Here is a 24,640-nt window from a genome sequence, read left to right on the forward strand (position 1 = left end):
GAAGACATTGCTCTGTTGAGACAAATTCTATTAAATGCTTATGATCCATTTTCAATTGAAGGGTACCTGTATTCATGGGTTGCATGTTTCGTCACAATATTGTTCATTTTGGACTGATGTCCGACTGAGCATTCTGCTCAATGCATCAGTGGGCGCTGATGAAGATTTCTTTAAAAGTGCATTACAGCGACTTGGAAATAATATGACATTCAAAAGGAGACAGAACTAGAAGGAAAAACGTTATCATTTTGATGTCGCCGAGCATTGCGAGCATTGCTAGCTATTTGACAAACTTTGCTAGCCAATGACTACACGGTCATCTGTCTAAAGTAAATTTGACGACATGATAATGCTGGCAAACTTGTTTCCTACAAAATATTTGGACTACTTTAACAATGTCATTGTATTTCCAGGCACTATAGTATAATTTAGACAAAACAGTAGTTAGCCTCCGTCCAGAATGACTGGGTTTATCATGACTTTAGGGCACAGCTATGGCATCACCGGTAGAGGGCGGCTCGAGAAAGTTCATAACGCGACCGAGTGACGGAGGTGCAACATATGAATACAGCACAAACTGAGTGATTGAGACATCATGCTTTAGACTTACTTCAAAAGGCTGTTCCAGAGAGAAGGGCAATGCACAGGTGCATTGTCTTGTGCTGTTCCAACTAAAGCTCTGAGAGCAGTCGAGGCATGGGCTGGACTTCTCAATCCCAGTATAATCAATCTGTAATTAGATGTAATGTGTACATCCAAACATCATTTCCAAATAGCTAGCAATCTGCTGCCTCTGGGGGAATGATGAGCCATTAACATTTTAAATGGTGCACCTGGCATCAAATACATAACCTTCATAGGACTTGTTCAAGTTTATATTCTTTATTGATACCAATCAATTAAAACGACAGTGGTAGAAGCATATATACAAGTGAATGGCACATATTGATGCTAAAATTGGTAAAGGTTCAAACAAGCAAGTATGTCAAGTAAAAAGTTTTGCTCCATGAAGTAATCTGACTGCACTCTGCAATATTGTCTATTTGAAGTCTACCCTCTGAGACAGGTGGGTCCACCCCAAAGTGCCATGATGACAGACACCAGTCTCGATCAATGAGAGAACTTGAAATAGACAAGATGGCGGCATACACATTGTTGGATTACTTTATGGAGCAAAAAAATATATATATATAGTTTTATTTTAATAATGGAGCATTTTCCAAACAAAACAGACCCCCTGCAACTGGACAGACATTTTATTAGACTCCTGTTTCCACGACTCGAGGACAAAGACAGTATCATCGACTTAAGGTTGGTCAAACATGTGCTTTGCTACACCAAACAGTACCTAACCTGTAACGCCCAGGATAATGGATACCAAGTTAACTAGTTTGGGACCCCTTCCTTTGGGCTTGAGTTGCTGGCTTGCTACACATTGGAGCAGGTTGCTGGTTCTCAAAGTCCGGCAGATGGCGATAATGAGTTGTTTCATTTTACAGTCCAAACGCGTTGTATGCAGCAGGCAATACACTCATATCCCCGGTGGACCGGTTCGTACCCAAAACATCCTACATTCAGAATGCAAAGGTGTCAATTTCCTCCTAAACTATATTTAAACGGTGAGGTGGAACTGGGAAAATATGCTTTCTTTATGAAACACCATTTTCCACCACCATGCTAGAGTGGCTAATGCCTAGGAATGCTTGTCCCGGATGTTGCATATCGCATTCAGCCAATCAGGTTGCAGCAGACGGTTGCAACAAATCGCTACACTAAACAAGCAAGTATAGTGTAGAGAATCATTGTCCATCAAACAGCTGTGAAATATTTTCCATAACCAAAAATGTTGTATTTTCAGCTGTTTGAAGCTGGTGTTCAAAACCAAAAAGATAAACTTAACGGGAAGCATAGAAATAGCGCACATAGAACAGATCTACCGCTTCTTAACTTGCAATGAGAAATAAATTTTATAGATCTGTCAATGTGAATTCGGTCAGGTTGCCCAAAAGTGACATATTACAGCTTTAAATTAAGACAAAAGCAGATTTAAAAAAATGACTTTTCACAATTATAGCCAATTTTGACTTTGTGGCAACAGCCTGAGTACCAGTCTATTTAACCAACATTCCACTCCTATTCATTGCCAAACAGACTGGTCTTTCTGCCATTTTCAAATATGAACATTCTATAATAATGAGCTTGAGGAGAACAGATGTAACCAGTCTGTCGAAAGTAGCTAACAAACAGCTAAATTCTCAACCTAAATACATACTGCAATTCCAACCACAAAACCTTCATGCTTTGATTTTAAAGTGGAACTGATTGCGTTTTAGCAAAATTAAATCTTATAAAAATCTGTTCATATACACCACCAGAAAGAATGACACCCTTTTTAAAATCTTGAGAGCACTTGGATATGGTCATTTTCACGTTTTCATAAATTCATAGAAAGTTTGGCAATTACTTATAGTAAGGATTAGTGAAGATTATATAGTAATATAGAGTGAGAAAGTGGCCATGCTTTTGCAAAATGAAGACACTTCATTAAATAAAACCTGTCTTGTCCAGGGCCGGACTCTACGCAGACCGGTGACCCATAGCCAATCAGAGCTTCAGTAGGCCTATATGCAAAGAATCAATTTGCTACACGGGCCTGACATTCACTTTGAACTGGACTGTGTTTACAGGCAGGAGCAACAGCGCAACTTTAGAATGTATTCGCTAAAAGCCACCTGAATGGATTTCTGCGAGTATGTATATACACAACGGGAGTTCTTATATTTGGGAACTTCACAGTCCTATTGATTATAAAAAAACATTAAGGTAGACTTCTCCCTCAGTTGCCTATACACATCAACAACTAATGTTAGCCAAAGTGAGATCAGCTAAAATCTAAAAAGAGGGATAATTAGATAAACTCTCAAACTTTAACTAGTTCGCCGTCAAAGTTGCACTGAAACGATTGGGAAGAGTAGCCTGCTCGTCCTTCTGCAGCATGCCAGCCAATGCCTTCTTGTCCCAACCCACGTTTTGACAACTGAATGGGAACTTGCCTGCCTGACCATTTGATCAATGCCAAATACATTTGATTGACAACTAAGAGGTATGCTAATTATGCATAACAGTCGTTCAAGTTCAGCATCGCTAGCAAAGCGATTCACCTGTATCTCTAGCTGTAGCCACCGAAAAAACATGAGGGGAAAAAGTTGGTCACTCACCAACTTTTCCTATGACATCCTCACAGCAGCTAGCTAACTAAAGTTAGGCTCTGTGTTAAAAGCTTGCTAAATAAATGGCTAGCTACATAAATAGATTGACACCCCTGGGCTAGCCTAACTCAATCAGCGCACATGCAAATTGGGGGAAAAACACTGAATTCATCGGCCAGATATAGCCTATTTGTTTTTGGCTCGTGCAACTGCGACCCAAACCGGGCATTGATTTATTAGAAATTGTATGACCCTTTATAATGTCCACTTATGTACACAAGATGCTGTATATAGCATTGTAGCATATTTAAACAAACTAAATAATATTGTCCAGCCTTTTCTGCTATGCTTGCAGATTTGCTGCGACCCTAATCAAAAAGTATTTAATAATTCCAAATAACAAAAACATAGCAATAGTTTTGTTGTAACATTTAAACTTAAAACATGTTTAAAAAAATGTTTGCACGGCATGGATCACCGGTGCCGTTGAATGCAGGATTGCTGCCTGTCTAGGTTACTGCTGTAAAAGGCCTACATGTTTCTCCTTTTCATGGTGTTTTGTTGCAGGTTTAGTTTTGGTTATTGATGGTCCCGCTTTAAAATATCGATGACAGACTGCAACATTTTAGTAGCCTGGCTAGGACTGCATTTGTCTGTACACTTTCCCCTCCACTGTATGCACGCATGAAGGCAGTGCAATTTAAATTGACCTACGTGAGCGCATCAGGCAGTAATATCATAAAGTAGATTACTCATTTATGTGTCCTATTCGCCCCGCGGGCCATGTGTTTGACACATGTGCGCTAGCCCATTAGCCACGTTATGACTGACTTGCGATCATCGCATTGACATTCCCAGCCTTAGTTAAAATCGTCCGTTTTTGTTAAAAAAAATATTGAGTGATTGAAACTGAAACAGAGCATCCTGAATGGAGGTAGCAAACAGTGTACATGGCCAGCTGTGATCTACAACCTGATATCAATATTTATATTGGACTAGCAAGAAATGTATTTATCAGTTATATCATGCATTTAACTGCATCGATCTATTCTGCCAACAACGCCTTACTCTATATAATGGCATTTTCAATCAATCCATTTTTATAAACGTCTTATAAAAGTTGGTTTAAGCATAAACTGAGAATTATATTTGACTGATATGATCGTTTCATATCTGCAAAGTAGTTATCCACTTTAAGCATCAAAATACAACTTGCCTAGCTAACAGCTAAATGTTTTTACTTACAATTGTAATTTCGAAACTCAACAACCAACTCCGCCGTAAATCAAACTGCACGTTGAGTTTACCGATTGGTCAGTCACCTTGGCAATGGCAAGGAGTGGAATGTTAGCTAAAGACTGGTACCCATACTAGTGGTAACTAGTGACAACCTGCCCCCCTTACCTTCAAACTCCTTGATGTTGTTAGACCTGACGTAGAGTCCGATACCAGTGGGGATGAAGAAAGCTGGGAGAACTGTGCCCGCTGTCAGAATGGGTTGTTTAAACGCTGTGTTACCGGACTTTTTATTGATGGTCCCACCGCCAGGTACTGCGATGTAACCGTCTTCCTCCTTCGCGTTGTAGGTCGACGCTCTGATATATTTGTGCTAGTTTTCTATAAGTTATTTCTCCATATATAACAATGTTTTATATGAAAGATGGCTTGCCCGACGTGAAACACCCAAGTCAGGAAGTGTTTAACAAACTTGCGTACTGCGAAGCGAAAATACGTGATTACATAAAATATGATAATATTTGCCACAAAGAAACGTTTATCATTCAAACTATAGCTAATGTCTGATTCGATTCGGGAGATTAATTATAATTCTCATTTGTTTTTCCCCAATAAATTGATATTGAATATTTTCCTGACCTGAATAGACCAAAACCATTTATCGGTCTAGTAGGAGATCAATTTATGAACTCTCAAATAATGACAATCATTTGAATTTTCAGGTTAATTGTTGCAAACAAATAACCAGCTGATATTGCATACATGGGTCATCCTTTGACAACTGTGCCCGATTATCTGGATTCAAATCATAAATGACCATTTAGGGCATACTGCGGCGTTCCCCAAATGGCGGACCGCATGTGGAATTTGATTGATATTTTGCCCCCTAAGTTATTTTATTTAGGGCATTAAATACACCAGCTCCAAGTTACTTTAATTTTGGAAATCTGTTCCAAAGTATTCCCACACGTAATAGAAAGATACTCAATGGCCAGTTTATTAGGTACACCCATCTAGTACCGGGTCAGACCCCCATTTCCCTACAGAACAGCCTGAAAAGTGCCACAGGGAGGTTGGTCCATGCTAATGTGATGGCATCACGCAATTGCTGCAGATTGGACGGCGGTACAGTCATGGTGCGAACCGCCCGTTCCATCTCATCCCAAAGATGTTCTATTGGGATGAGGTCTGGGGACTCAAGTAAATGGAACTCGCCGTCATGTTCCAATTAAAGTGTTTCCACTCAATTATCCAGGGTTGGGTGATCGTGTGCCCACTGGAGCCGCTTCTTGTTTTTAGCTGATAGGAGTTGAACCCGGTGTGGTCTTCTGCTGCAATAGCCCATCCGTGACCAGGATCACACCACTGTTGTACTGCGTCATTATTTGTCTGTTTGTTGCCCACCTGTTAGCTTTCCCTTCTTCGACCTCTCATCAACAAGCTGTTTTCACCCACAGGCTGTCGCACCATTCTCGGTAAACCCTACACACTGTCGTGAGTGAAAAGCCCAGGAGGGTGGCCGTTTGAGATACTGGACCCAGCGCGCCTGGCACCAACGATCATACCACACTGTCGCTTAGGTCACCCGTTTAACCCATTCTAATATTCAATCGAAAAGTAACAATGCCTCGATGCCCGTTTTATGTAACAAGCCATCTTGTGCTCGACAAAATTACTTTTGTCATTTAGTGACCGACATAACGAGGGAATATATACAGTTTTATTCATACGTCCTCAGGACTTCCTTATTTTCCAGCCCTAATGCCAGGTTTGACAATTTACCTGTCAAACATCACCACGCTTGCGCTCATATTGGAAGGGTGGAAATATTTAAGGCATGTTAACATGATCCAAAGTACTAATTTCAGGCAGCACTGGTTGGAATATTTCAGGCCAACCAAGAGCTGTTTTAGCGGTAACAGTTTTATGGCATACATTGACAGCAGAGTCGCAATTTATCCAGCTGGGACACTCTAGGAACGTGTGATTTGGGGCCTGTATATTTCGTATTTATAAACATAACACCTTTCGTTTTATTTGATCAAGTCTTTTCTTTTTGTCTTGTCAAGACCATCTATAAAGTGTTTGGCTTGTGAGACCGCTTGGAAATTAGTCGTAAATCACCAAAGCTTTATTCAAATATCAAATTTGTGAGGAGCAAAACAGTGAGCTGATATTCCCTTTTTATCTATGTATAGTAAGCAGGCCTAAATTATTTTAGCTATGCTTTGGACGTGCGTCAAACCCCTTCCATGATGTAGGCCACATGCCCATTATGAAATGAGCTTCTGTGAATAACCGGTGAACCTCAGATTTAGAACTTATTCTCCTGTAACAAGTTGTTTATTTTCCCATTTCCTATTTTTAAAACCCAAGCCCTCTGTAAGCTACCCTTACTCTAGGCCTACTATAACGAAGTCCGGTTCAACAGCAATGCGTCATCTTTTTTTATGCTGGCAATTTTATATCATTCCATGTTAAATGCATTTCTTAAAACATTTTTTACAGTGCTTGTTTTTCATAGAATCTTAGAATAATTCACAGTTCTGGTTTTATGATGAGAAAGTTCGTGGCACGCATGCAATGTAACTTCTGGAGAAGTCTGAATGCAATCGTTAAAATGGTTCCAATATGTACAGTACCGGTCCGATGTTTGGACCCGCCTACTCATTTCATTCCAGGGTTTGAACTTTATTTTTTACATTGTATAATAATAGTGAAGACATCAAAACTATTAAATAACATATGGAATCATGTAGTAAACAAAAGTGGCACTCAAACAGCTTCATGAGGTAGTCACCTGGAATGGATTTCAATTAACAGGTGTGCCTTGTTAAAATAATTTGTGTAATTTATTTTCTTAATGCGTTTGAGCCAATCAGTTGTGTTGTGAAAAGGTAGGGGTGGTATACAGAAGACAGCCCTAATTTGGTAAAAAAGACCAAGTCCATATTATGGCAAGGACCGCTCAAATAAGCAAAGAGAAATGACAGTCCATCATTACTTTAAGACATGAAGGTCAGTCAATGCAGAACATTAAGAACTTCTCAAAAACCATCAAGCACTATGATGATACTGCCTCCCATAGTTACCTCTGGTAACTCTACTGAACTTAATCTGTAGCAGTCTCAGAAATTGCAGCCCAAATAAATGATTCAGAGTTCAAGTAACATACATCTCAACATCAACTGTTCAGAGGAGACTGAATCAGGCCTTCATGGTCAAATTTCTGCAAATAAACCACTACTAAAGGACACCAATAAGAAGAGACTTGCTTGGGACAAGAAAGACAAGCAATGGACATAAAACCGGTGGAAATCTGTCCTTTGGTCTGATGAGTCCACAGTTGAGATTTTTGGTTCAAACTGCCATGTCTATTGTAAGACGTAGAGTAGGTGAACACATGTGTGGTTCCCACCGGGAAGAATGGAGGTGGTGGGATGGTGCTTTGGTGGGGAAACTGATTTATTTAGAATTCAAGGCACACTTAACCAGCATGGCTACCACAGCATTCTGCCATCTGGTTTGGGTTTAGTGGGACTATCATTTGTTTTTCAACAGGACAATGACCCAACACCTCCAGGCTGTGTAAGCGCTATTTGACCAAGAAGGAGAGTGATGAGTGCTGAATCAGATGACCTGGCCTCCACAATCACCCGACCTCAACCCAATTGAGATGGTTTGGGATTAGTTGGACGGCAGAGTGAAGGAAAAGCAGCGAACAAGTGCTCAGCATATGTTGGAAGAATGTGTGCAACCTGTCAAGGCAAAGGGTGGCTGCTTTGAGGAATCTAAAATTGAGTTGTCACAACCAGGCAACAAAGGGAGTCCACACATTCGCAGTTAAGGAGTAACAAAAATATTTATTAAATAACTACGTTTTAAACTACAAAGGAAAACTAACCTGTGAAGTATGAAAGTAGGCATGTGAGGGGTGTAATGAAGATGCATGGATGAAGGTAAAATGTGTTTAAGTGTTTTAAGGGTGCACCTAATCAAAAAACATAATCAACCAGCTCAAAACAAAATGGTGCTTGTGAAGAGAGCCAGGACTGGGCACCAGGAACTTCTATCTCCTAGTTGATCCCAAACCCAGGTGCAACTTGTCACCTTAATGACCCAATCAGCAAATAAAAGCACAAACACAGGAGACAGGGAGAGTGAGGGGTGCGTAACACCCCCTCCTATAAAAATTGGGCACTAAACAAAGACCCAAAAACAAAACCACAAATAAAACTGATCAAAAACCATAACTAATAAAGGTTGACAAATACTATACAAACCATAAAGAGGCACACCGGATGCCCATGACAACAATCCGTGGCAGTGGGTAACAGTCAGGTTGTGTCACACTATTAACCTTCCGGTAGTCAGTGCAAAATCTAAGAACCATCTGGCTTGCTCACCAAGAGACACGGGAATGCCCAACTGGAGAATGATGGTACAGCAATATTATTAAGTAGCATGTACTTAATCTGAGTCCAAGTGACATAGCTTCTCCAATGAGACACGATACAAACGTTGTTTAATAGGGACAGCATCCCCAACATCAATATCGTGCACTGACAAATGTGTACGAGAAGGTGTGTCAGCAAACAAAGGCAGAAAATCAGTGATCAAATCCGTTAACTCTGCTTGACAATAAGACAGGTGACCCAACAAACTCTCCATGTTTGCAAAGGAACTCTGAATTCATCAATCTATCCTGCAAAATACCATCAGGGCCTGGCACCCCTCTTCATCACTTCATCACACTGCCACTGTATGTGAAGGTGGAGTGGCTCACCTTAGATCAACGGATTCCACCAAAAGAACAGGACTTAACACGTCAGTTTTACCACAGTTCTGATTTAGCCAATTTAGAAGACAAACGACTATAATAGGGCTTTAACAAATTGACATGGCAGAGCAGATTCGCCTTTCTGCGCTCAGGGGTAGCAATCAGATTGTGGTTCGGCAATTCGCCGATCTGAACTGTATGGGCCGCTGAATTTGGCCTGAAAAGGAGAACCGACAATGGGCAGCAGGGCCAGAACCTGGTCCCCTGGAATAAATTGTCGCAGTGCAACTCACCGGTCAAAACCTTTTTAGCGTCACCTGAGAGGATGCTCGTTTTTCTTTAGCTATTTCAAAAGTTATGTACAACCTGTGTCGGAAACCACTGTCATGACAAATTTGGGGGACGCTCAACCACCTTCCAATCCTCCTTTAACACAGCAAGGGGACCACTCACAGTATGACCAAAAACAAGGTCATTAGGATTGAACCCCGTGCTCTCATGATACCTCTAACAGCGAGTAGCAACCAGGGTAACCCCTCATCCCAGTACGCACGTGACTTCAAAGTCTGATAAACGCTCAAGGGCCCCTTGACTCTGCGCATGAAAAGCACTGGCCTGATTATGTTTTATATTTATATGCATTTGTTGCAAGACTTGTGCAAATATGTGCGAAGTGAAGTTGGAACCCTGATCGCTCTGAATCACCTTAGGTATTCCAAAAATTGAGATGAACTGTGACAAAGCCGGACTTAGTAGTTATGTTCCGAAGTGGATAGGCTGCAGGATATTTCGTAGCCTGACAAATCAGTTAACATGTAGGTGCTACCAGGTTTAGAACAGGGTAAGGGAACAACACGATCAATAATCAAATGCTCAAATGGCTGGCCTGTAGCAGGAATAGGTTATATGTAGCGGGACTGGCCTTTAAATCTGATTAGGCTTCCCAGTCAGCTGACAAACATGGTATGTTTAGATGTTTAAAGAAAGACATTTCCGATTACTAGGCCAATAAAAATGGCGCAAAATTTTAGCATACGTTTTACTAACCCCTAAGTGATCAGAAACATCATGAGATGTTTTCAAAACTTGATCTCGAAGCTTAGGAGCCACGATCTGAACAATAGCGTCACCCGCAACCTTTGCTGTGAGGTGTCCATTTCCTCACCAACAACTGACTTTGAATGTAGTAACCCTGGGCAGCACTCCTTAATCGATTATCAAACTGTTCAGCTATGTGTTGTGTAAGTTCCGTTTTGACCCTAGTGTCAGCACAGCTCATAGCACGAGTCACAGCGCTTGCAGAGAATACCTCCGGGAATCTCTGTAGGTTTTATGCGATAATCCCTACATGGGATGGGTTATGAGAAACCAGACGAGATGCGTCACAGACACGACTACTTTGTACTGGCCAATCTGCTGACCTTTTTACCAAGGACAGGACATTAGCTCTTCCAGTGGCCTTTACCATCATAATTACAGATTTTACTTACATTCTGTCCACATGAAACATGTTTGGCTCTAGATGGAAATGCGTCATTACCAGAACCAAAGGAATTTGCTGACCGAAATCCACTTGAACTGTTCCTCTGCCCCCAATCTCACATACGGGACCATCAAACTGCCTTTGGGGGTCAGTACGTACACGTCGGCCAAAACAGCAGCTTCAGATGCAGTCCGTACTTTCTGTTCATTTATATAGCTGGCAAGACAATCAGGGACAGATTAAGTTGTTCGAGGACAACCAGGTTGTACAAAGCTTCAAAACTAGTGACTGCTGACGCAGTACACCAAAGATTGAATTGAGTTAACAAATCCTGTGAAAACTCAACATGGGACTGTTTTTCACCTTTCTTCAATATTCTGAAATGCTGTCGATACGCTTCAGGGACCTACTCGTAAGTATGCAGGACAGCAGTTTTAACCATTACGTAATCGTCGCTATCTGTAGCGCTAAGAGATGAGTGAGCCCTACCAGTCAAAACACACTGTAGCGTCATTCTCGCGGATGTTGCAACCGCAGTTTAGCTTGCGCCTTATCCTGCTTCAACCTTTCAAATCAAGTGATTTTTGATGTCTAAACCTTTCCAGATCTTTGTCATGATTTAGCTGCAATAAAAGTAACTCCAAGTTTCAAACCAGCACTAGACACAATTGGTTCAGCCAATACAGCTGGACTAGGTTCACTCAATTCTGCCTTCAAATACCAGCTGAAAGCAAATTAGCTGACAATAGACCTCACTGGATCCTTGAGACATTTGTCACTAAACTCATAATACTCAAAAGCTGTTCCTTCGTAAACTGCATAAGCAACTCTTCAGAAGGAACACGAACAAAATCCTCAATAGAAGCCATAATTCTACTACCAAATGAGCAGATTAGTACAAGTACATAGCTAACTTAATAGTGCCACAACAGATGAGTATTACGTGAGTTACCCCAAATCCTATTGTTAAACTTAACCCTAGTCTTCAGTGGCTTTGCGGCGGGCATTGATGCACTAGAGCCCGCTGGCACGAAGGAGGAACCAGCTTGCTAGTAACCAACCCCGAACCACGTGCTCCAGAGACAACTGCTTTGACCGCTGTCAAAACACACAAAAATAACAAACCCACACACACACACACACACACACACACACACACACACACACACACACAGACTTGCTCCCAGTGGGAACACTCCGCTATACCGAACAGGGGGAAAGACCATAGCTCTGGGCAATGAGTTATGTCTGCCTCAACTTCTCACTGTTATACATTGCAAAGACAACTCACCTCCATAATCCGATGACCCAACAAGGAACAGAACAAAGTGTCTCTAGACAATACAGGAAAAAGAGACTTCGTGGTCTTCTCTCCACCGAACTAACCTGTGAAGTATGAAAGTAGGCATGTGAGGGGTGTAATGAAGATGCATGGATGAAGGTAAAATGTGTTGAAGGGTGCGCCTAATCAAAAAACATAATCAACCAGATCACAAAACAAAATGGTGCTTGTGGAGAGAGAGAGCCAGGACAGGGCACCAGGAACTTTTATCTCCTAGTTGAACCCAAACCCAGTTGAAACTTGTCACCTTAACGACCCAATCAGCTCCACTTGTCCCCAATCTGCAAGTAAAAGCACAAACACAGAGGAGGAGGCAGGGCGAGTGTAACAGTTGTGTAACACTTTTGATGTCTTCACTATTATTCTACAATGTAGAAAATTGTAAAAATAAAGAAAAACCCTTGAACGAGTAGGTGTTTCCAAACTTTTGACTGGTACAGTATGTATCTGTCCTCTCACACAAACCGCTGCAGAGTTAGCTCGGGTCAAGGGCATCACGTGCGGCTTGAGTCTTCAAGCCTTCCATTGAAGAACGCTCAAGCCGCACGTAACAGCCTGGACCAGAGCTACTGTAGAGTACACGTTGCATACCCCTTTTATACAACTCCATGTGGCTATTTCGCAATAGTGATGTAAGCCAGAATCCAGAGGTAATACTATTAGAAAGCCCACAGAATTGAGAAGAGAGCCTTGTTAGGTGCCATGAGGTTAGAAATAATCTCCATGACCGTCTGCATGCGGAGTTCTGACTGTTTTCCGATGGTTGTCGTCTGTTGGCTTGACCCTATGGTTGCGGTGGCACACTGTAAGAGTAGAGTAGGGGTGCAGGGCACTTGTCATAGGTGAAGGAAGGAGTTCCACATTACAGTCTCATCATCTGGGCTCAACTATCACATGGTGCACAATATTTCCTGTGGGGACAAGAAATCAATAAAAGGACCATGAGTGATACTGTGCCATTGCATCCTCACTCAGACCAACCAATGAAGACATGAGGGTCGTTATTCAAAGAGAGGTAAGGGTTGCGTCCCAAATTGCAACCTATTCCCTATATACAGTGGTGTACAACTTTTGACCAAGGCCCATAGGGTTCCGGTCAAAAGTAGTGCACTATATAGGGAATAGGGTTCCATTTGGGATGCAGAAGACAAGGAATGAGTCTGTCGATCAACCGATGCAATTATTTACAGTATTGTTTAGCTTTGTATTTTTGTAACACATTTCATAAACATTACTGATTTTTGTATGTGCAAAATTAGATTCATCCACACTTTGATCCACCAAAATCTGTCAGTCAAACAACCCCAGGGGAGTGAAGGCAGCCGACCATTTGCAGGATCACGATGCAGCTGAGTGAAAGTGGAATTCACTTGTGAATCTGTGTTCCAGCTATCTCATGTTTACTGTCCCTGGCCTGGTATCCAGATGCTTCTCTTTGGAGGGAGACCCTACATGAACCCAACTCCACCTTCTCTTCTCTGTGTGGGTGTCCCAAATGGCACCCTATTCCCTATGTAGTGCACCTCTTTTGACCCGAGCCTTGTGGGCCCTGGTCAAAAGTAGTGCACTATATAGGGAATAGGGTGCCATTTGGGACATCCCCACAGAGAAGGTGGAGTTGGGTCTGGTACCCATCACCCTCCATCTGTAGCTGGCTCTACAGAATATTCAGGAATGCCCTCCCATGCACCATGACATAAGCAAGTTATTTTTCTTCCTGCCTCATTTCACTTATGTAAACCTTTGTTCATCCGCTCATTAGGATAGTAGGATGTGTTCTCATGGGAGTGGTAGTCTGTGCTTTGTGTTATCGGTTTAGAGTGGAAGGCTGCTTGTTAAAAAATAAGTATTTCTTAATTGCTCTAGTCTAGAGGGTGTTTAATCAAGTGGTGCATGGCTATGAGATCCAGACCTGTGACCTGCTTTCCCGCAGCGCTTCCTTTTCACATCCTTGTTTAATTTGTTTTTGGAACAGGAGCCATTTGGAAGAAATACTCTAGGCCTCAATGGTCACTAGCCAAATGTTGTGGACCTTACTGTAAGTCCATAGTCAAGGTAAATATAGACTTCATTGATAATTTACCATAGAAATGACATTACATCTAGTGATCAGAAAGACTGCTCAGTTATTTTTGACTCTCCAATTTTGCGATTTCAGATAAAGCTGTCCGTTGTCCAGGTGAGGGAGCTATAGACCAACAACAGAACATATCTTAAGCCAGCAGAACTATCTGCATCGACTGGGCTGCAGTGGAAGGACAAAAGATTTTAAGTTCCTCAGCGTGCACGTCAGAGGAGCTGACATAGACCAATCACACTGACACCATGATGTAGAAGGCACAACAACTCCCCTTCAACCTCCGGGAATGGAGCCTCAAGAAGTTCAACAGCTGCACCATCGAGAGCATCTTGACGGGCTGCATCACTGCTTGGCATGGCAACTGCACTGCCCTCAACCACAAGGCTCTACAGAGGGTGGTGTGGATAGCCAAATACATCATTGGGGGCGAGCTCACTGCAGGACATTCACCTCCCTGACCAAGGCCCTTCTCCCACCGATTGCTCAGTTTGGCTGGGCGGCCAGCTCTAGGAAGAGTCTTGGTGGTTCCAAACTTCTTACATTTAAAAAAGATGGAGGGCACTATGTTCTTGAGGACTTTTAATGCTGCAGACATTTTTTGGTACCCTTCCTCAGATCAGTCTGTCGACATGACCAAAAGTATCTCCTCCCCTTCAGCTACACTGATTTGAAGTGGATTTAACAAGTGACATCAATAAGGGATCATAGCTTTCACCTGGAAAGAGCAGGTGTCCTTAATGTTTTGTACACTCAGTGTAGATAATAGGTTGCCATTTGAGATGCAGTCACTGAGTAAAGTTCAATGACTCAAGAAGGAAAAGCCTCTCCCATTAGTACTCTGCATGACTCCGTAATCAACAAACGGTTTGAAGTACAAACAGTATCACTTTACTGTCATTGCAGGTCACCTTGGTTTTTAATTCCACAGATTATGGCTCTGCAGCTGTGAACTGTGTTGAAGCCTTTACATTGTAAATGAAAGCCTACTCCAAAATATCAGGTATGAAAATTCTAGTTCACATTTTTATTCTGATTGACTATAGTATTTCATTCCTTTTGTATGGCTATACAGTACTAGTATTATGAACAAGCAAGATTACAGATTAGGCTTTTGTTTCTTTTGCTTAGTATGCCAAACATGCAGTAAGCAATTTTATAGATGTATGACTCTACAAAGCAGTATGGATAAAGCACTATGGAAGTTTCCATGATTGTTACTCGCCTGCATTCACTAAATTCTTTGTTTAGTGAACATCAAGAAGATTTTGCATTGTCATATCTTCACATGAATAATAAACAAACAGTGTCAAACTTTATTCCAAATAATGTTTATTTTTTTTAAAATTTGGTGCCACAAATTAGTGACGTTGATGACAACCAAAATGTATTTCATATGCAAAACCCATTAGAGCGACCGTATTCGGAAACCTCCATAATAAATTGTGAAATAAACAAGAATATTAACATGAATTATGAAATATCAACAACTCAGTGTGACAACAACCCAGGTGAGGGATTAGTAATGTGTCAATCAAAACAAAAAGCATTTCAACATGGATAAAAAAATATTTTTTGAAAACATTCATAATTACAATACAATCTAATTTCAATGCTTTTTACCCCAATGTTTAAAAAGGAGGAAAGGGACATGTCTGATATAGCTATTCTGTGTTTTCCATGTTCCTGTTTGTATCTGAGCAGATTATGGTGCCTGCAACACCTATCCTATATGTTTTTGGCTGGCAACAGACTGGTCAGAATTGAATGATGGGTGACTGAGTCCATAGATAGATAGCGGGCCACAGTGTTTCCATGGCAGCGTGTGGCCCTCAGCACTTCCCTCCCCCTGTGGAGGTAGAGCTGCAGACTGTCGACCTCCTCAGTTCAATTTTCATTGACTGGCACTCGGCTCGCGACTCTAACCGTGTCACAGTGGAGACACCTGTCACAACTGCCTTGCCTGTTTTCATACCTTTTGACATAGGGATTCGTGTGGCTGCGGCACGAGTTGACTGCACATCCGCCCCGGGCTGAAAGGAATCACACAACATAAGACAAAAGCGCAGACAGAAAGGTTTTTTAAAGTATTATCGTAAACTAGCACAAAACAAAAAGACTGTGTACATTTGGTGAAAACAAATTCAGGATGGCAAGCTATCAAATCTATTTTATTTGTCACATGCGCCGAATAAAACAGGTGTAGACCTTACCATTAAATGCTTTCTTACAAGCCCTTAACCAACAATGCAGTTCAAGAAAGAGTTTAAAATATTTACTAAATAAACTGAAGTAAAACATACATATATGCATACATATATATATATATATAAAAAAAATACTAATAAAAAAGTTAACACTTGTTAGAACAGTGGTGCAGAATTACATGTAAATTAAAGAAATCAATTTACACAGGTTCAAGAGGGATGACAAGAGTTGGCCATATTGGATATTGATTGGGATTAGAATTGCAATATAATTAAAGTGCTGCATTTCTTATCCTTCAAAAAGCTTCCATCCACAAAGAGCCTCTTTAAATCTAGCTGTATGAAAAACCACAATGTTGCCATAGCTCACCTTTAACCCTTCACAGCATTAAGAAAGTGCATTTCAAAGCTAGCTTCACAAAAATGATTTACATTGAGTTAACAGAACTTGGGAGAGGGGATCATACATAACAATATGCTGTTCATATTGCTGATGTGCGGGTCAGCCCACTTTAGAAGTCAAACATCCAAATTGGTCATCACTGGTCCATTTTCAGTTAAAAGGGAGGAACATGTCAGTTTGTGCCAGTAGAAACAGGTGTGTCAACACAAGACCCTTTGAGAGGGACCTTTTTAAGGTGGGGATATGCGTGTCAATTCATTCCAGTGTTAGTATTGGTCATAGGTAAAAGGAGTGCATTTGATTTTGGTATACCTGGAAAGAGCGCTATCTAGGGAGCAGACACCACCTGATATCATTTTGAAACATTTCAGTAGCAACTGAAATATAAAAGATTGGATATCATTTAGATGGTTTGTCAGAAAAGAAAGTCACGTAATTGAAAAACGGTATTACTAACAATGATATAGAATGTATTCAGCATACCAGCTGAAAATGGTTACATAAAATATACAATAAAAAGTTTCTCTGTTAGTGAGACAGCCGATGTTCAAATCATCATAAAAGGGAGAGGGAGAGCTAGACAGCAGAAAGAAATTATGTAAATATACTAGATTTTGACTACTCACCACAGACTGAGTTGGCCTGGACGGTGCCAAGGTGATGGGGGTGATGGTGATGCTGCTGGTCAATTTGTTGGGGGTGGTCTTCCCAGGAGCGGTGGTGATGTTGTTGGGGTGACGCGGGGAGCGCAGCACCGTACCTGGGTGCGTCTCCTTGCTCTCTGTGCTCACACTAAGGGGCCTGACCGTCACTGTGGGGCTGCTACTGCTGACGTCGGATGGCCTCTTGAACTGAGGTCCCAGGTGGATGTGGATCTTGTTGTCCTCCGTGGTGGTGATTATGCTAGCGTTGGAGTTGTATTTTCTGACGGGCATCGGCAATGTCTGCTTCTCTGGGGTCACTTTGAACACAGCCCGGCCCATGGTGCTCATGTCATGGGGCTCTGGGGATGCGGAGGCAAAGGCCTCCGTCACAGGAGTGGTGCTCACTGTGATGATGGAGACGGGGGAGAGGGGTCTGTTCGAGTCTGAGTAGGAGGAGCTCTTACTCCTATCTGGGGACTTGGCCCTGGAGATGGTGGTGATGGTGACTGGAGACTTGCACCGCTCAGGCCCCCCCATCACGCCCTCACCCGGCTTGCTCTTTGAGGACACGGTGGTGGGCTTGGGAACAATGGTGATGCGAGGCCTCTGCAGGCCCAATGTGGGGATGATGGTAGCGCTGGAGAAGAAGTCCTCAGCACGAGGGCCGGTGATCTCCAAAGTGGCAGTGCTGTTCTCGTGATCGGGGGTTACTCGAATGTGCAACGGCTGGCCTGGCTTTTGGGACATGGACAGCTCTAGTGGACGAGGGGAGGAGTCCCCGTTGTCCTGAGGGGTTGGGGTCTTCTCTGGGGTGGTCTGAGTGATCGTCACTGCATCCTTCTTCTTCATCCAGGGGATCCATGATTTTCTCATGCCCAGCTCGGTGGTTGCTGGGGGGTAGCGCTCCAGCACAGTTACAGGCTTCTTCAGACCCCTCTGCCTCAGGTTGCTCATGATATGGTTCTCTTCCAGGACAGATTTCCTGATGAACACTGCAGGCGTGTCCTCCTCGGCAGGTTCACTGACCACCACGTCTGTCTGGACTGCGGTGGAGGTGACAGGGACGTCTACTATCCTTCTTCCATTCATACTGGGACGCAAGGCGCGGCTGTAGCGCTTGGTGACCTCCAGCTCTTTGGTGAGGTTGATCACTTCCTGGCTCAAGCTCTTCTTCTTGTCCTCCTCCTCCAGGAATCTCTGCTGGAGGAGAGAGTAGTCCACTTGCAGCTGGGAGAGCTGGTCCTCCTTGTTCATCAGCTCGTGGATCTTCTCTTTGAGGGCCTGGACGTCTGCCTGCAGGTCTCTGGTCCTTGCCTCCTCCATCTTGCAGCGCATCCTCAGCTCAGCCTCCTGGCTCACCGCCTCTCCCTTCTCTATGGCTTTGTTCCTGGCGGTCTGACTCTTCATTTCCTCCAGCAGCTGAGAGAGGGCATTGGCCTTGTCCTGCTCCATTCGAAACTTCTTCTCCAGTAAGTCGTACTCATCCTCTGTCTTCATCAGGTCACCTTCCACCACTTCTAGCTGTTTGAGGCGGTTTTTTAGCCTTTCAATTTCCTGCGTTAGCTCCTTGAATTTGTTTTCCTCGTCTAGGGGTCTCTTGCTGTCCTTATTGGCTCTGATTTTTATCAATACCTTTTCTGCCTCCTCTAGCCCGTCCATTCGTTTTTTTATTACGCCGACCTTGGAGCTAAGATCCCTGCACTTTTCCTCTTCACTTGCTAGTTTACTTTTCAGTTCATCTTTCTCTTTAGTAAGAGATGTCACTTTTACCTCCATTTCTGATTTCAGTCTGAGGAGCTTTTTGCTCTCCTCAATCAACTTTTCTGTGACCGCCATAACTTTACTCTGCTCAATTTTGAACATTTTATTTAAATCGTCGCTCTTTTGCTCCTCCTGTTTTATTCTCTCAGTCATGTTCCTTCTCTCATCCACTAGTATCACTGTAAATGACTTCAGCTTCATCAGGTCATCCTTTAGGCCCATCTCTGCCTTCTCAAGTCTCGACTCAGAGTTCTCCAGTTCTTTCACACGGTTTTTCACTGTGTCCAGCTCACCAGCCAAGTCCTTTGCCAGTCCTTTCTCTCTTTCTAGGTTAATATGAAGTGTTGCACACTCTGATTTGCTCGTGTTGAAAGCCCTCTCCAGTTTCTCCAGATCCACCATTCTCTTCTGCAGTTTCTCCACCTCCAGCCTCAGCTCCCGGCCGGTGGTCTCCTCATCCTGCAGCCTTTTCCTCAACTCTCTGGCCTGGCTCTCCGTCTTGGTGATCTCCTCATCCTTGCCCTCCATCTCCAGGACTCTCTTGCGCAGGGTCTCCAGCTCCGCCATGAGGCTGGAGTTCCCACACTCCCCCTTGCTGATCTTGTCCCTTAGCTCCAGGAGGTCCTCCTCTGACCTCTGCAGTACCTTGTTGTTCTCCTCCAGCTCCTCGATCCTGTGGGCCAGGCCTGCCAGCTTCAGGCGGAGCTGACGGCTCTGGGACTCCTGGTTGGCCAACTTGTCAGTCATCTCCTCATGCTCCTGGGTGAACTTGGCAGCTTTGCACTCCAGCTCCGCCTCTAGTCTGAGGACCTTCTGGCCGTCCTCCTTGGCGGTGCCGTGTACAGCGGCCAGACGCTGTTCTCTCTCCTGGAGCTTGCTGCTGAGGTCCTGGACCTTCTGGCTCTGCTGGTCGATCTGCTCAATGTGGAGCTGCCGCTCATCCACCAGCATCAGGGCAAAGGACTTGAGTTTGACCAGCTCCTCACGGACCTTCTCTAGCCTCCTGCTGTGATCCTTGTCTTTACGAGCCTGGTACGCCTTCTCCTGCTCCAGCAGCCTCTTTAATCTTGGAGAGAGAAAGTGACAGACAGAGAGCGAGAAGAGGGGGGAGAGAGAATGTGACAGACACAGAGCGAGAGCGATGAAGTGTGATTGAAATGTAAATTCTCAATTTGATAGGCTTTATTCAGATATTTCACCTGATGCTAATAATAATTGATCCCCCTCTATATTAAGAGACCGTGAAACTGTATCTACTACATTGTTCCTGCTGATGTAATTACAGTGTACAGGAACAATGTAGGCCTGTTCCTGTACACTGCTACATAGTACTTACAAATATTTAGCCTTTGAGTTTGTAAACTACAAATAGTCTGAAAAAAAGGCATTTCAATAAAAATAAAAAGTATTTTAACTCTTAAAATGTTAAGTAACATTTCCCAGAGTAGAGGAGCCTGACCAGACTCAGAATGAGTGCCTTATCCCCTGCCCAAAACCCCGTGGGCAGTGGTGAGATCCCGGATGGGAGGTAGGCAAACAGAAGAAATGGCAAAGGCATGATAGAAGCAGAATCCAAGGAGGTGTGGGGGGCAGATTAGAAGCCTGAACCCTCATGTGATTCTCCCCAACAGGGGCAAGACTGCCCTTCACACTGAGCAAAGTACCACAATATCAGAGACATGCTAGCTAAACTGTAAAAAAACCACAACCAGTGTCCTTAACAGAGTCAACCTTAACGGAATAATGTGAGTAGATGTTTAACTAATCTCTGCGGGAGTCTCTCTCTGTGCAACTGCTATAGAGAGTCTGCTGCCTGCAACAGGTCCCGTCCATATGGTTCTCACACAACCACACTAGAAACTCAGTGCATAATCAGGAGCGAGTCCTGATCATTGTCCGCTGTTGCTTTGCATTACAAAAAAAATTTCCACCAGCAGCCGGTCTAACAATGCACATGATACTGTAACAGCCAGACTACGCTGTTTCTTAAAGTTTCAACAGCTCAAACTCTCAGACTTACCCAGTACTAGTCGGGATGGATTCACTAGGTCCTTGCCTAGCATGCTTTAGATAGTGCTCAGCTGTATTCAGGCAGGCATCGGCTCCCTCTCACCGGGTTGTGAGAAGGCCCCCAATCCACGAGGAATTGGCCATCAAATTCCAAACATGTCATCGATGGACAATGAAAGGTGAATTGTGTAAAATTATCCCTGCTCCACTAGCTGGTGGTGATGTCATCCCTCCTCCCATTTATGCCACAGAATGGTGCTGCCCTTGTTTGGCCACAGAGGAGGGGTTCAAGCCAGGGGGGGAGGCTTTTCACACTATCTTTCCTGTTCCCCTGCTCTCTCCCCCCCCCCCTTTCTCCTCCAACAGAGAAGGGGAATTGTATTTGTGAGATTTTCAGTAGATTTGCAGCAGCCTTTTAGACCAAAGGTAAATGTATATAGAATTGTACTATGTTAGCAGGGCTTCTTTCCACTTCCAACACACAAAATGTTGTCTTGCCTGACCCAATTGTTTCTTGTCCATCTTGCGACCAACCATGTTCCCATAGAAACAAGGCAACAATGCAAGGGGCAAGTTCTTGTTTTGGGAACAATGTCACACTAGTTCATAATTGTCTGCCCCTTGAATGCAAAGAGAAGTAAATCCAAATTTCGACCTTTGTAGGACGCTACTGCTACATCCATATTACAGTCGCAGTTGTAAATGAGAACTTGTTCTCAACTGGCCTACCTGGTTAAATAAAGGAGAAATAAATCAAATAAAGTGTAATTAATAGATGCCAGATCCTAAGGTGGTAAGGTAAAAGTGGACTTGTACATTTTCACAACGGGATGAATTTGCTGCACCAGAAGCCCAATCCTGCAGTGGTTTCAGATATTTACAGCACTGCAGTGTTCTTCATTAAAATAACAGCTCTCTCACCCACCCTTATGGGCCCTGATGAAAAGTAGTGCACTATATAGGGAATTAGGGTGTCATTTCAGATACAGACCATAACTCCTGGCTGGGAGAAACACTTGTGGTCTTGTTAAAGTGGAATCATGCAAATACCACACGAATGATGTCACTGGTCATAAAACCTGTGTGTCACGCGGTCCAGGGTGGCCCTCACACAATCTGCCTGGCAGCTTGTCAAGCAGAAAATGCTCCAGATTAACAGCAATACAGGAGTCAATGGTTGCATGACCCACCTCAAATATTTACCATTAGCTACCACTGCATTTCAGGAAAAAGTATACAGGGCTACTTCAAGGTATCCAGATAATCTTAATGAGGAGACCAAGTTTGCGTTCCTAATGGCACGTTTTTCCCTTTATAGTACACTACTTCTGACCAGAGCCCATAGGCCCAATTATGATATGACATATAGTTCTGCAACAAGATACTCCCTTTATTCCCCCATTCTCAGTGGTGATGATAGTGTTTAGAATATGAGCCAGGTGTCATTTCACTGATTATCGTGGCATTATGAATAAGTCCTTTAGGAGGTGACCAGCATGTTTCCTGGTGGTCAGGGCTATTCATAGCCTCTGTTGACAGAGGCCTATCAGTGACGGCAAAGAAGGTCCAAAGCCTCCTACGCAACATGTCTGTGGCCAAGCTAAGCCCACAGCAGCGACTTAACTAATGTCATACCAATTACAGTTACTTTAACGATCACGATTACTATAACGAATCTTAAAACAGAAAGGAAGTCACATTTGAAAATAACTACTCTAATTGGAATACTTTTTTCATCTGGAACAGAATTAGCTTGTTGGATTTTTTTGTTTCAGTTTAATTAACAGATATGGTCATATCAATATATTTTAATTTAGGGAAAATATACAGTATCCATTTCCCCGTAAGGAGAACGACTGACTGAAAGACCTCACCGAAAAAGGAGAGGTTCCACCATGGTGAATGAAACACAAACAAAGATCTAAGTGGCTTAGCAAAGTTCTCTCACTCTTCTGTGGACTGACTGGCATCCTTTCACAGGTGCTCAGGGTTGTCCACTATGACATCACCTGCAGTGAATCTCCGATGACTGCAGCTGGGAGGAATGTGTTATCACATGGTGCTGCGAGCAGAGCAGGGGAGGTCATCGGTGACCGGGGGGGGGGGGGGCGCAACTGTAAATCTGTGCATCAGCGAGCACAAGAGCATGCAAGTATATAGTTTGCTACAGACTCACAGACAAAGCTCACATTTATAAAGTAGAATGCTACTTTATAAAAAAATCTTTCTCGAAACTGAGAACCAGAGAAGGACATCTACTCACCAAATGAGTAATGCTTTTGAGGTGACAATACATTTGGAGATGGATTATAATAATTGGCATGCATTTGAATTGTGCAGAGGTCACAAGTCTCATTTCACATGTTTCTGAATGTGACCCACTCAAACAAAATATGAATATAAAACCTCCAAATCTAATATTACAACATTTCATATTTTCAACACTCCCTCTACTATTTGCCTAGAGGCTCCATCCACATAAACCTAGCTAAAGCCTTTAACTAAATGTATGTACCGTTGTTGGTCAGCTTGATGTTCTCAACTTTCTTAACACTGGCCATTTCAACAAGGTAATAAGACTGAGGTCATCGGCCGTCATCTCCATGCTACGTCCGACAGACCGCTAAACCTCTATTTATTCACCAGTTCACTGAACCAGCCATTCTACATGTCCTCAGCACAGAAAAACAAAGTGAATCTCAGGTTGAGAACAGGAGTACGGTGACATTGCCCCTAGATGCTGATCGTGGGTCAGTTTTGCATTTTCCCCACTAATGGTTAAAGTTAGGATTTACTGTCTGGCAGTGTAGATGATGTCCACAAGTAAAGGTTGACCTACCAATTACACTGAACAGAAATATAAATGCAACATGTAAAGTGTTTGTCCCATGTTTCATGAGCTGAAATAAAAGATCCATGAAGTGTTCCCATATGCACATAAAGATTATTTCTCTCAAACTGGGCACACATTTGTTTACATCCCTGTTAGTGAGCATTTCTCCTAAACACAGGTGCATCTTGTGCAGGGGACAATAAAAGCCCACTTTAAAATGTACAGTTTTGTCACAACACCACTTTTTTTTATTTTATTTGGCAGTACATCCATCGGGCCTCAACCACAGACCACGTGTAACCATGCTAGCCCAGGACCTCCACTTCTTCACCTGCGGGTTCATCTGAGACCAGCCACCCAGATAGCTGATGAAACTGTGGGTTTGCACAACAAAAGATTTTCTGCACAAACTGTCAGAAACCGCCTCAGGGAAGCTCATCTGTGTGCTCATCGTCCTCAACAGGGTCTTGGCCTGATTTCAGTTTGGCGTCGAAACAGATTTCAGTGGGCAAATGCTCACCTTTGATGGCCACTGACACCCTGGAGAATATCGGTTTCAATTGTACCGGGCAGATGGCAGACAGCGTGTATGCAAGCATTTATTTATGGTACTTTTTATCCCGTTTTTCTCCCCAATTTCATGATATCCAATTGG

The 24,640-nt window shown here is 43.0% G+C and overlaps 1 protein-coding gene across 7 annotated transcripts in view; it reads right to left on the bottom strand.

Annotated features, from left to right (window-relative positions):
* Positions 1–8,288: 8,288 nt before the first annotated feature.
* Positions 8,289–24,640, bottom strand: part of LOC106607691 (filamin-A-interacting protein 1) — a 46,551-nt gene continuing 30,199 nt past the window's right edge. For 3 of the 7 annotated variants that reach the window (XM_014204904.3, XM_014204905.3, XM_014204911.3), the window contains 2 exons: positions 17,364–20,208; positions 15,127–16,160 (listed from right to left, as the gene is read on the bottom strand). In XM_014204904.3, coding sequence (XP_014060379.1) covers positions 15,960–16,160; positions 17,364–20,208 — 3,046 coding nt within the window. In that variant the 3' untranslated portion in view covers positions 15,127–15,959. Of the gene's footprint in view, positions 12,962–15,126; positions 16,161–17,049; positions 17,115–17,363; positions 20,209–21,162; positions 21,467–24,640 lie in introns of those variants that run through there. The other 4 variants (XM_045720751.2, XM_045720753.2, XM_045720752.2 and 1 more) reach the window with 4 other exon arrangements.

Source organism: Salmo salar, chromosome 06 (assembly GCF_965601325.2).
Source record: "Salmo salar chromosome 06, fSalSal1, whole genome shotgun sequence".
Classification (NCBI taxonomy): domain Eukaryota; kingdom Metazoa; phylum Chordata; class Actinopteri; order Salmoniformes; family Salmonidae; genus Salmo; species Salmo salar.